The following is a 14,573-nucleotide window of genomic DNA, read 5'->3' as shown; positions in this document are numbered from 1 at the left end:
AATTTTTTTTTTTTTTTTTTTTTTTTTTTTTTTTTTTTTTTTTTTTTTTTTTGTAATAATTTAATGAATCCTAGTTGGAAGTAAATAGTGGTGAGGAATTGGCAGACATGTTGGAAGACCCTCCAATCATAAAAGAAACAGCTGCAATAACTTCTGCAACTCCATCAACGCTCTATGCTTCTCCTCAATCTATACCAGAGAAAAAGTCAAAACAGAAGAGATCTTGTATCTTGAGTTAACCGATTCTACATTCTTTGCTTGCCATTTTTTAATGTTTCTTAAATGTTTATAAAATATTTCATGTTTTAAATATTGAATACTTTCCTTTATAAATTCTGAATTTGTGATAATATGATATTAATTAATTGAATATGTTATGTAAAATGATGTAATTGATTTCTAATAACTTCAATATTAGCACAACATAGTTATATAGTATAATTACTCTGAAGTTTTATGTGTGCATTTTTATAAAGATAAATCTTTTATTAATTAGTGATATATTTATTAATATTTAGTAATAATTGGTCAAAGTGATACATATATTTATGTAGCAATTCAGAGTAGACCAAACAATGTATTTTTCTAAATTTTAAAGAACAAAATTGTCATGTTAAAATTTTAACAAAATATCTTTTTGATAACTGTGAAAAATTTGCAATGCATATGATTCCATGAAATGCAATTCTTGTTGATCCAATACTGTAATAATGTTAATGGATAATAGATAATTGTTCATTCATACAAAAAATACCATAAGAAAAAAAATCATAAAGTGAGGATTTAATTGCTTGACATTGAAAGTAAAGCCTTCTATTATATTTTTACATTTTTTCCCAATATTTTATTATAATTATATTCCAATATTTAATGAAAAGTCTCGAAAAGTTATTTTTTTCTTTATATAGTTCCTTTAATTTACTTGTTTTATAGTTTATATAATTTTTATACTATTTTTAATATCTATTACAAATATGAAAAATAAACCCAGTGAGTTGACTGTATAAATTAGTTCCTAGTCTAATAAAAAGTGATATATTATATTTTTAAGTAAGTCATTTTTCATATATTATTAATTTTATTAAGTGAAACTCGAAGGCTTGACTTTCAAATTCATTCAAACTCATATGAGAATTAGTGATAATAGAGGTAGAATGTTTAAAACAAATATCTGTGGTAAAACTTGCATAACTATGTGATTATTAGAGAGTTAGGGAAAATTCCATGTGCTCTAGTTAGCCGATGCCACTCACCTAACTTCTCTGTGAAATATAAATAAGAAGATATAGTATGAGAGAGAGTATAGTAGATGATAAATGTGCAAATTACCGCATTAACTTGTGGATATATTTTCTTTGCACATGATTATCATTTTTGAACACAAGCTAGTGATAATACTAATTACTTTATATACATATTAAATTATATATATATAATTATATATACACACACACACACACATACACATATTATATATTATATCATGTTCTACTGTAAATGATACAAAACATTAGATTTCACAAATATATGTATAAAGACTGATCTTGGTATGTCCCATTGGTTGTACAATCACAAAAAATGATAATGTTTATATAGATAAATATTTTAAAACATCTTATATACACCTTGAAATTATTTTTAATTTTTTATTTTAAATAAAAGATGTAAGGTGTAATAAAATATATTTAAAATAAAAAAATATATATCATTTGTAACTTTCAAATTAATAATTTAAATCAATTAATGAATATTATGTGTATATATGATTTACATTAGTTATTATTATCTTTTAAAATATTTTTAAATATTTTTAGATATTTTTAGATCTTTCTATAAAACATTCCTTTAATTTAATATATATGTATAGCAAATGGGACTATAAACTAATAGCAAACAGACAAAATATTCAAGAGGCATTCTATTTTTTGTGATCTGTATTTTTTTAACTCTTGTAGCTTTTTATAAATTTTATAAAAATTTTCGTCCAAAATACAAATGTATAACTTATCAAAAAATTTTGGCCTAATTTTAATGAGAATAATGATACAAAAATACATCAAATTTTTGATATTTCAGAACTAATTCAGAAACTAAATTTTTTTTTATTTGATATTATATTAATGATATATATATTTATATTAATATAAAAATTAAAATTTTTTAGAAATAGTAAGTTCTCGAAATCAATATATCTATAATTTATTATTGTTTTTTATAGTTATGTAAAAATTTTTTCAATTTAAATTTATTCTCAATATTTTTTTATTATTACATGTTGAAGAAAAAAATACAGAATTTGGCATAATTTCTATGTTTTACAAGAAAAAAAAGAAGAAAAATTTTTTGCAAAGTGCTCAAAAAATTATTAATAAATCACGTGTTCTATATTAAGAAATAATGCATATTATTGCCTGGGAATATTTCAATTTATAATATTGTACCAGGCCTATTCTGTAAGTTCTTAGTATAATTTTATTTTCAACTGTTAGCTTAATTGTAGATTCATTATGATGAAATAAATTGTATATCTTGCCAATATTAAACACGCTAAATAATAAAGCATTATGCAATCTAATCTTACAGTTTGTTGTGTTTTAATTTTTAACAAGGTAACAATATTTTTTTATATATCATGATTTATTTGCACAGAATTTAATAGGTTTCTAAGGAGTGCACAGTGAATCAGTCATTGGATGGGTATGTAATTATAATTAAGATTTTATGATATATGTAAGGCATTCAGCTTACAGAATAGGCCTATAAAGTTCTATTTCTACTATTATTTTTCATTATTTTTTTTTATAATTTTTTTTATTAAAAAATGAATTATGTTTTTACTTTTTAATACGTTATAATAATTATTTTAAAATATTTTGATTATATAGCTTGAAATAGATGATGGAAGAGACCTAACTGAAGGATTTTTACAAGAGGAATTACATCCAAAAATCAATTTACATCAGCCAAAATTCGCGAAACCTAAGGGTCCACCAAACAGAGGCGCAAAACGTTTAACCAAGGTTCAAGATTTAGGAACTTCGGAACAAGAAATTTAAAAAAATTATATTCAAATTATTTCAAATTTGTTGAGTTATACTAAAAACATATATGCATCACACATATAGAGATATATGCAAACACAAATTGTGTTCTTATATATTAAAAAATGAATGTGTTGTGTTTTATCTTGCTTTTTTCTTTCATTAAATAGTATTATTTGTTTCATAATTTAAAAAATTTATATATAATTTTTTTAATTTTAAAAGAAAACAAATAGATTTTATTTATTTTATTTAATCAGGCCTATTCTGTAACTCAATATTTCATTCACTTATCATTTAATTGAGAGTATTATTAGAATATAAATCAAAAATTATTTATGATTATAACTGATTATATTATAGGATATTTTTATATATTTTTTACAAGTTAGATAAAATAGATAAATTTATATTATCAATATGAAATGCAATTAAAAAGTTTGTTCTTTTTTTCATGAAAAAGAATTATTCTTATCATTCTAATTTGAGTTTATTTATCATTGTCTAGAATTATAAAGAATTATTAAATAATAATTTATGATGTAATCAGTAGATTTTATGTATATATTAATATATTAATTTGTTACTAAATTTCTATTTTTGAAATAATGACTCTTTTTATTGTTCTTTTTCAAGTATATGTATTTTCTGATTATATTCATGCAGTTCTTTTAGTTTTAATTCTTCTTCCTGTATTATATTCCTTGCATTTTCTTTTATTTTACTAAAATATAGAAATTAATTTTATTTGTTAATATTTGGAACAAATAGAATTTTTTAATTTAAAATTTATTATATTGCAGACTTACTCTCGTCTTGCATTCATCAGTTTTGATCCTGCTTCATAAAGATTATTCATATCAGTTTGAGTTATAAATAAAATGAATGATGTGATACAACCATATATAGCACCCAAAATTGTTCCTAATAGTATTCCTGCAAATGCTCCTTTCAAACCCATATTCATTTTATATATAAAACCTGCTACAGCACCACTAAACATAGTATTTAACACATCAAATCTTTCTCTATATACAAATAAAAATGCTGATACACTCCTAATGAAAAACATTATATTAATTTATATTTATAAATCTATAATATTACAATAAAAAGAAAAAATTTTAGGTAGAAAAAAAAATTAATATAATTCTTACGAGAATAAGAAACAAAAGAATCCAAGTTTTATGCCAAATGAAATACCCCCTTTTATTAAAGCAGAATTTATTTTATTTTGTATATCTCGATAGGCATAAAATTTATGTTTATATAAGGTAGCTTGATTTTCTTTTTTATGAATTTCTGATATATTTTTTGTTTTATTTATTCCACCTAATAAGAATCCTGTTATAAAACCTAAAGATGTTGCATTATAGACAGATTGTAATTCTTTGGTTGGATATCCTTTTCTGTTTAGAATAAACAATATAGTAATTTGATTAAAAAAAATAAATAAGAGTAGTAAGAAATAATAAATATGAATTAAATGATTATTCTTACTCGTCAAAAAAATAACCTTTATATTTGTCTATAAATGCTCTTTTTTTAAATAATTCTGTTAATTTTTCATTAGAATCATTATTGGATGAAGAATTAAATGGAAAAAACGCAGAGCAAATCAATCTTCTGTTTATTATTGCACGTAACATATTTATATATATTCACTGCTATTTTTGTTATATGTTGTTTATGAATTGTAATATTAAAAATGTAATTAATAAATATATTATTAAAATATATTATTATATCTATATTTTCATTTTATTCTTCATAAAATTAATATTTTTATAAATTAAATTATGCATTTAAATAATATGTAACAGTGATTATGATTATGATTATTTTACACTGAGAATATAAAGAACTTAGAAATTCGATTTCTAAGAATTTGAAAAACAATGATCAGAGATGTATACGACATCGCATCATTTTTAAAAATCGATATTAGTAATGTATTCAAATTTTTTTAAATCATTGTTTTATATAAATAATATTTTTTTAGTTTTTAAAAAATATTTTTCAATATTTATTTTTTCTTATCATATTTCGTATCAAATTTAAAAAAAGTTTATTATTATATATCTATTATTTAAAATTTCATATTTTCATAAATTATTGTATAATAATTAGTTCTTCTTTTTAACAATTATTAAATAAAAAATAAAAAGATTGCAATTTTTTACCATAATAATTAAATAAATTCAGATAATAATTAGATAATAATTAAATAAAATATCATTATGAATAAATATAATAGAAAATATATTTAAAAAAAATGAATACAAATATATAATGTTTATACCAAGTACGATCATTAATTTAATTATTTTTATATCATGAAAATAATAGAATAACCTTTTTTTAAATGGATGATAGTGGCGCCTCCAAGTCAATGAAATTCACGTCACATGAGTAACATTTTTCGCGCCTTTTTATAATTCGCAAAATATTGAATGTTGAATTTCAGATTTAACAGTAAAATCGATATTGTTCGCAAAAAAAGTACATTTTTAAATGTCATTATGCAAATAAGAATTCTTTTATTCATATTGATTAGCAATAAAGCTTTTATTACAAAATTTTTAAAATCATTTTTAAACATTTTGTGTTTAAAATAGATGATACGACAAATGCATTGGTAGATTTACTTACATGCGCCGGCGTACGATATCGTTTTGACGTAACAATATTACGTCAGAACATGGTTTACAGTACGCAAAAGGGATAGTATGCGTGGGGGTGTTGGAAAGGATCGCAAGGAGTGGAAGGGAAGCCATGGAGGAGGTGGAACGTCAATAGGAGAATCCTTTAGCTGTGTAGTGGGGAGAATGGATGAAGGTAGGGACAATCGTAGGGGTATTAGGGATAGAATCAGGGACGTAGTTATGAATAGTTTAATAAGATTTTTTCGACTTCTTTTTTATTTTTATATCATTTGAGATTATAATTACTACGAATGTAAATTCGTATAAATGACTTATAAGTAATAATCATGTTCATAAGAATTTTTTTGCTCGACTTGCAATTGTGCAAATTTACTTTTATTATAACCTAAATCTTCTAATTAATAAGTATTATTTATTTCTTTAAAATTATTTTATTCGATTGCTCGCACTCTATTTTAATTCACTATCATTGTATCATGATATATATGTTAATTTGGATAATTTTATTATAAAATAAAAAAAAATTTTTCAAATGAATCTATAAGAATCAATTATTAAAATTTTTTTATTTTTAAATATATTTTTTGATTTTTTATTAAAAATTTATTATTAGAAGTAAAATGAATTTAAATAATTTATATTCTTAAATATTTAAAAATTCTTAAAAAAATTTAATTTTTTTTTTAATTTTTAATATGAATTTATTAGTTATGAATAATATTCTTTTTCTTTTAATTTTATAAAAAAATTTTTTAAAAATAGATGATTTTTTTATTTTATTTATTTTATTTATTATTTTTTACAACACTGTTGAAAATGTTACGCTAAAAGATAAAAGATGAATTGGTTTTATTTTGTATAGTTTTCAGAATATTCGATTTCGGAATCTAATAATTTAATAATTTAATAAATAAATTTATTTATCACATTAAAAACTATCGATAAGTAATGTTTCATTTTCCTTTCATATTCTGTTTTCTATGGATTTTTAGAAGAATTTTTTTAATAGAATTTTTTATAAAAACTTACAAGAATATATTTAATAAAAATTAAGCTCAACTATATGCAATTTTAACTTTTGATGTAATTTCATTTGAAAAAAAAATTTTAAAACGTAATAAAATAATAAAATGTAATTTTTATGTTATAGTTATTTTAATTCTAATTATTTCATTAATACATTAATACGACGTAGAAATTTTAATCTGAATCTTGAAAAAATTAGTTTAAAATCTTTTTATATTTTCATTCATTATTTTCATTCGAAACAACTAAACAAAGATATCCAAAATCTCTAGGAAATATTTGATTTCAAAATGTGATCAAAATTTTTTTTATTTATTCATTTAAATTACATATTTCGAAGTATAATTAGATAATATAGAATTTGTTTAAGCTACAAAATGGTTTCATATTTTTGTTTTCAGTTTCATTTTAAAAATATCTAATTTTACCAAAAAATCATGATATCCTTTTATAAAGTTCTTATGGTATCGATTAATTTTAATTAATCTTACGAAGTTATCGATCAAAATAAATCAAATCAAAAAATTATACACACACACACACACACACATACACTTAAATAAAGATATATAAATTTATAAATTTAAATATGTTAATGTTAATATTAAATATTAATAATTATATCTAGATTATACGTATGTATTCTATATTATATATATTATATGAAATTAGATATTTTCGAAGCCACGATATAACAGGATAGACTTATTCAACAAGAATAAATTGTCCTCTTTTGGATATAGCGAAAACATGTTGTATTTTGAATTTTGTGTTATCATTATATTACTTGTACTTTGTATAAATTATTTTTAATGAAATAGTTCAGAATAATTGATTTTTATAATATATTTTTATAATATATTTTTATAATATGTATTAATGTTTAAAATTAAATTAAAATTTTTTTTTCAAAAAATGAAAATTACAAATATTAATTTGTTTGCTAATTCTTAATTATATATTTTTTTAAAATGATAAAAATATTTTTTTTTAATTTTAGTAATTTTGTAAACTTTTTTGGAATTATTTCTTTCAAAGATTCTCTATTAAAATAGGTTTATTAATTAATTATTTATAAAATGATTTATAAATTGCAAAATATTTTTATGTTTTGTTATGTTATGAATTAATTATGTATTATGTTATGAAGTAATTGAAAATTTAATAATAAATAATTTTATATAATAAATAATAGTGATAATTAAAAGATATTATTATGAACGAATAATGGAATAAACTTTATTTTTGATTTTCTTAAAAAGATAAAAGAATAATTTCTAATCTTCACAGATTGCTATTTATTTCTGGAAAAGATTTATAGAATATTTTTGGATACAGGGCACTCCCGCATATAGTACACCACCAGACTTTATTGGTCTAAGAAGGAGAAACATGGTAAAGCATCAGTGATGTAGCATTTGACAGGGTGTTTTTATAGGGTACTACTAATGGAATTAAATAAAAAACGCTACGAAACAATTATATATAATTTCAATTTGAAAAACTTAAATCTATTAAAATATTAAAGTATTGTTTTATTAAGTATTTAATTATAATAATGATAAATTCAATTTAATTTAAATTAAATTCAAATTAAAAAATTTTGAATGAAATAAGATTCAAAAATTCATGAAATTGAATCAGCCAAATCAGTTAAATTAATATAATAAATGGAAATTGTTGTATTAATTCAATAGTTAAATAAACAATAAAATAGCAAAATTAAAAATTAAAATTAAAATCAGTGGAGCAGATCGAAATCAAGATCATTAGAATCAATATTCTTATCAATAGATCAATGAATCCAGAGAAACTAATGTAACTCATACCCATCACTATCAACATCACCTTCACCACCACCACCCTGATCAGGGTATTTCATCGAGGGGTTACTCAAGGGTGGGGAGATAGATAGTGGGATCAGGAGTATAGGGGTGGGACAGAGAGTAGCTAAGGCGAACAGAGAGGGAATCAAGCCGAGCCCCACGGAGCATCGCCACCCGTGTGTATCGCACTAAAATGTGACTCTGGCCAGCAGCACCGGGAGCCGTGTGAGCGCGAGCGCGAGAGCGAGAGAGAGTTGTGTGTGCCGGAATTTTCGTTAGTTTAGAAAGCAATTGCGTTTTTTCTCACTTTGTAGCTAAGCCAATAAGTCAATACTGTTTATCGGATATTTTAAAAAAATCAAAGAGAAAGAAAGTGAAAGAGTAGGAACATTCTATAAAAAAGGGAGGATATCTTCTTGAGCGATTCGCAAGAACTATAAAAAAAAAAAACATATCATTTTCTTATAATCGAGGATCACCTGATCCAAACTTGTTTAGATTAGAGCATGTTCGATTGAATGGTGAAGAAAAAGAAAAGCCAGCGGATCTAGTGAACGAACAGAAGAACGAGTCATGTCATGTGAATTGTAGACTGACGTATCGAGTATATATGTATGCGTAGAAGTAAAAAAAGTGTACCTTGTTATTCCATCGTTACAATCGTTTATTCGCGTTCCCTTGTTACGTGAAAAACAAAACTGCAAGTTACACGGGATCACCCAGTCAGCTCCGATGACCATTCTGGATTAGTGTACTTTCGCATCACTCCACCGTGAACTGTGATTCCTTGTGTCGACGAAAAGCAGAGTGATCGTGACGGGATAAACGAGGTAAGATAAGCATCATTTTCACTCGACTTTTTATATTATATTTTGCGTTAATTGAAATTAGGTCTTAAGTTTGGAATAGATTTATTTGAAAAAAAACATGTTCAGGCTCTATAAATCTTTACCTAATTAGACTAATTTAGAATAATTTAACGTAAATTAATTGAGAAAAAAACGTGATAAATCGAATATTTGGATTTCTATTCAATGTTCGTTATTAATTTTTTACAAAAATATAAAATATTCAATCAATTGTTAAAGATACATTAACAATAGACGTCATACTTTAAGAAAAAAGACAATTTATCACATGTATGATTTTTTTGGTAATATTTAATTTTAGAACAATAAATAGTTGGAAAAGAGCTATTTCTCTTGCTTATGTTTCTTTACCTTTCTTATCTTTCAAAAGAATAAAAAGTATATATTGTTCTCGAAATAAAGTAAGATAGTTTGCACAGATTGCATGATTCATAAAAAAGAGTAAAAGAATAATTCAAGAGAAGTTCGTTTCGAAGTTCATTTGGTCAGTTGATGAGATCCCTTTTTTTTTTTTATTTAACATCGAGAAAATAAAGCATTGCAATAGACTGAGAGTTTTTTCAAGAAAAGAGAGTATAGATAAAGGGAGGAATTTGAAAAATCAGATTCACACATTTTTTTTTCCTAAAAATAAACAAATTTTTTATTTTTTTTTGAAAAGAAAGTAAAAATAATGTCATCATAATTTATTTATTAGATATTTGCATTTGATACTGAAAATTGATTGAAATGAAAAATGATTGAAATTAATATTATATTTATATTATAATTATATTATATTATATTAATATTATAATTATAATTATTTTTTTTATTTTGAACATTTATTATTGATAAATTCTTAAATAATTTGAATGATGAAATTATTTTTATAAAAATATTAGGAGATATTTAATACTGATTATTAAAATAGTTAGATTATTAAAATATTTGAGATTTAATAATTTCTTTTTTGTCTCTATAATGTCAAAATAAATCTTTTAATCTTATTTTTATTTAATTAAAAAGATTTCCATTTTATTCTATTATTTTATTCTTTCTTTTAAAAAGACTATTAACATTTTCAATATGAATTAATGTTATAATTATTTCAGTTGATATTAATTCTAACAAAATAACTGTATTGATGCATTTTTTTCTTTTTTATTTTCCTGGTATTCATATCAGCAAAAGTTTTTTTCGTTTTCAATAATATTTTGCAGTGACATTAAATGGCTCTGTCCAGATTATCATACTTTTATGGCCGATTAATCAAATAATTAATCCATTCATCATAAACATTTATATATTTATGATAAAAATAATTTTCTGTACATAGCTTCTGTAAATAGCTTTTTTTTTATATTTTCTCCTTTTCAACATGATTAACTGGCCTGTTTTTAAGTTTAAAATTTTTCTTTTTAACATTCCATGGATATAAAAATAATGCTTGGTTATCAATAGAAATTTTCATGATGACTTATTTGAGGTTAGGTTAGGTTAGAGATAGTAGTCAAAAGATTTTGAAGATTTAAATATGGTAGATACTTTTAATACAAATTTTTTAAAGAGTTTTATTTCTTTTAAATTATTAGAAGTAAGATATATATATTATAATTTTTGTGATGTTTAATTTATTGATCTTTTGTGATTTGAAATTCTTCAATGTTTTGCTGATATGGATTAAGATTTTTAAATAATATGGAATATAAGATCAAAGATAAATTAGATACACTTTAACTTCTGAATATTTAAAGTGTACTTATTTTAGATGCGTATGAAATTTCAAATTTTTAAAGTTTTTCTTTTTTCCATTTCTAGAAGAAAAAAAGATAGAAAGCAATGCAGGAAAAACATGAAAATATGAGAATAAATAAAAATATTAAGTTGAAAAGATATAATGTCATATTGGAAATCTTTCACGAATATTCATTTTTTTATACGAATTTGTAAAAGCTAAATAAGATTTATTAAGAATAAATTAAAACAGTAAATTAAAAAAAAAATAAAGAAAAAAATGTGAAAATTGTTTGATTAAACAATATTTCTGTTATATCATTATATTTACATGTATTCGAAAATTTTTCAAATATATAATATATCATATGAAAAAAATAAAACAATAATAAATATATAATTATATAATAATAAATAAATAATAAATAATTTTCTGATGAATGATTTTTAAAAGTTCTTAAGAGTAACAAAGTGGATTTATAAGAAAATGAATACGATTAAATTATTCCCAGATTCAAAATTATATTATATTTTTTAATATAAAAAATATCGTTTTATATATATATATATAATTATATTTTTATTTCTTGTATTATATATAATATTTACAAAAAACATGATGTCAATTATCAATATTCAATAATCAATATTATATTATTTTATTATATTATATTTAGTTCATTTTTTTATTTTTAAATACTTTAATCAATTTTATATGTAAAAAACATAACTTAAAAATAAAATACATTAAATTATTTAGATGTAAAATTGATTGGTATGATTAAAATATATATTTTATCGCAAATGATTTCAAATAGCTTTGTTACTATTTTATAAATTGATTTTTAATGTTCATACTATCCATAAGTTCCACTCTCATATTTTTATCCAATAGTATGTGACACGCAATGTATGTTTATTGGTATTCGTGTTTCTTTGCTAAGAATGTTTCGCTATTTTTTTCTCTTTCCATGCTTTCAAACGCTGCCATTGATTATACAAGATGCTCTCTTTTATCAATCGAGTTGTTACACACTGGAAATATGAAATTAATCAATAATAAAAAAAGATATTTGTACCGATAATAAAAAATAAAATTAATAATAAAAGAAACATATGTATTTTTCAAAGCAATATTCGAAATATGCATATACAAATATTCCAAATATATTTCTCTTATTTTGTGTAATAATTTTTGTAATCTCATTGTTATGCTATAGTTTAAAAGAACAATGCGCCGTTTGTGTCCTATGCAATATGTCGATCGATGTATCCTATACTATTTATTCAATATAATGACAAACAACACATACCTTGTGCATTTTATGCTATATATATATATTCAAATATTTTTTGAATTTATAGTCAATATGGATTTATTTATATAGTTATTCCACATTCTTCTCGTTATAAGGACAATTTATTCACGCGAATTACGTAATCGTGTAACAAGTTCGATTTGAAAGAGTCACGTAGATACACTACAATCTCGTTAAAAGATTTTAATGAGTTTTACGAAAAAGTTTTATTCCATTTCGATGTGATTTTATTCAAGTGACTAATAACTAATCTCGTATCTCTTAATTTCGCTTATTCAATTGCTTTCTCATTTATATATAATGTTTTACCAGATTAATCTTAATATATTTTTGCATTTAATCTGTAATTAGAAAATATTTATTTTAATTATTTTAATTTTTATGTTTCAAAACTTTTTTCGATTTTGATCATTATCACTTATTATATTGCAATATTTTAAACATTTAATCTTAAAATTTATTATTTTAATCTTCAATTTTTAAATTAAATAATCTTCTTAAATTAAATGTTGAAAACTTATTTGGAGTTATTTTCGATTTATAAATAAATATGTTCTTTAATCCAATGTATATTCAAAAATAAAAATATTATTATTTTTCTATTTTTTGTGTTAAATACAATATTATTTTCATTTGTATTTTCAATAAATATCGTTTTGTAATATTAATGAATGCAATTAATCATTTTTCAAATATTATATTGTTTTAAATTTATCGTAATATAATTTATAGTTTGTTACTATTAATTCTCTGGATATAGCAGAGAATTAACGATTATCCTTTTAGTAGACAAACGATCCATAGAATGTAAAATAATAATTATAGTGAATATAATTAATTAACAAGAGAGAAGAGCTTCAGTTCTCAAGAAAACAAGGCAGATACGGATTACAAGAAACGAAGAAGCGGCGGGAATAATCATAGGAACTTGTGAAGTCGAGCCAATTAACAGGAATATAGGGGTGGTTTTGCATTTGATAAGATCTGGGGTACTTTGGAACAATTTTCATCTTTGCAATTCATTTCGAAAAGGAAGCACCTTCTATAAGAGAAAAAAAGCGTATAATAAACCGTTTTTTCGCTGTTATTTTTGTTGTAATATATTTGGTAACTTGTTAAAAATAGAATTTTTAAAATAATAAGAAGTTGAAGAATGCTTAATCGTTTTTTTTTTCCCTGATTGTTTCACTCTCTTTTTTTTTTCAATTGTTCAGATGATTGCGAAATTGTAGGAAGGATAACCTTCTTGAAATTGTCTTTCAATTGGATTTTTCCTTTTGCATCACTACATTGCATAACCATTATCTCAATGAAGCAAAAACGTGCTTTCCATTTTCTAGATCAGCTGATACTTTTTTCATTTCTTGATACAATTTTTGATTATTTTCTTGCTAACTTGCAAATTATTCTAAGCGAATCCCAATGTATTGTTTTTTTGAAAATTAAAGATTTGAAATAGATTTGAATTAAGTTTAAATTAGATTTGAACTGTGCTCGAGATATGTTTAGATTAAATTTAGTTTCATATATGTTAGATATGCATAAAAATTAGGTTTTAATAATGAATTAAGTTTTAGCAGCAGTCAGCAATGAATTTAAATTTAATTTGAATTAAAATCTTGGTATTTAAATGTGATAAATAAAATTAAAAAAGAAATGTTCAAAATGATAATATATTTCAAAGAATCTAAATTAATAACTTGATTTTTATTCTTAATAATTAATTCAAAGTGTTTCAGGAATTAACGATTATAATTTTTTCAATTTCTTGTAGAAAAATTTTTGATAAAAATTATCAATCAATTTTTTAAATTATTAGCAAAATTATAATATTTATTATTTTTCTTACAATTAATTAACGAATGTCTTTATAATGAATTATAGAACAGATTTATATTATCAGATTATATAGTTGATTATTTTCAATCGTTTAGATATCTATCTCATAGATATTTTTAATAGGAATTTATGCTATTTCCGAATTATTAAGAAGCAATTTCCTTGCAAAAATTCTTCTCTAGTTTACCGGAAGTTGAATGAAAAATTGAATTTTCTTGTATTCAAGAATAAATCCATTAAAACGTCGCGTAACATGTTCCAAACCAGGGCA

The 14,573-nt window shown here is 22.0% G+C and overlaps 3 protein-coding genes across 5 annotated transcripts in view; 2 read left to right on the top strand and 1 right to left on the bottom strand.

The window, feature by feature from the left end:
* LOC102671293 (twinfilin) overlaps positions 1-3,380 on the top strand; it is a 5,464-nt gene extending 2,084 nt beyond the window's left edge. For 2 of the 3 annotated variants that reach the window (XM_006607339.2, XM_006607338.2), the window contains exon 6: positions 2,886-3,380. In XM_006607339.2, the coding sequence (XP_006607402.1) occupies positions 2,886-3,056 (171 nt within the window). In that variant the 3' untranslated portion in view covers positions 3,057-3,380. Of the gene's footprint in view, positions 1-74; positions 788-2,885 lie in introns of those variants that run through there. The other variant, XM_006607340.2, reaches the window with a different exon arrangement.
* A 255-nt stretch (positions 3,381-3,635) lies between these two features.
* Positions 3,636-4,738, bottom strand: LOC102675296 (RPII140-upstream gene protein). The gene is made up of 4 exons (XM_031515073.1): positions 4,542-4,738; positions 4,199-4,450; positions 3,851-4,099; positions 3,636-3,765 (listed from the first exon to the last, which is right to left on the bottom strand). Exons 1-4 carry the CDS (start codon positions 4,688-4,690, stop codon positions 3,660-3,662), a joined length of 756 nt encoding a protein of 251 aa, XP_031370933.1. The 5' UTR covers positions 4,691-4,738; the 3' UTR covers positions 3,636-3,659.
* A 3,936-nt stretch (positions 4,739-8,674) lies between these two features.
* Positions 8,675-14,573, top strand: part of LOC102675152 (cationic amino acid transporter 2) — a 36,052-nt gene continuing 30,153 nt past the window's right edge. Inside the window, exon 1 of the mRNA XM_031515084.1 lies at positions 8,675-9,389. The gene's annotated coding sequence lies outside the window, so the exon portion shown is untranslated. The remainder of the gene's footprint in view (positions 9,390-14,573) is intronic.

The sequence above is a fragment of the Apis dorsata genome, unplaced genomic scaffold (genome assembly GCF_000469605.1).
Source record: "Apis dorsata unplaced genomic scaffold, Apis dorsata 1.3 scaffold_4, whole genome shotgun sequence".
Classification (NCBI taxonomy): domain Eukaryota; kingdom Metazoa; phylum Arthropoda; class Insecta; order Hymenoptera; family Apidae; genus Apis; species Apis dorsata.
This window is presented reverse-complemented; position numbering and strand designations above follow the sequence as displayed.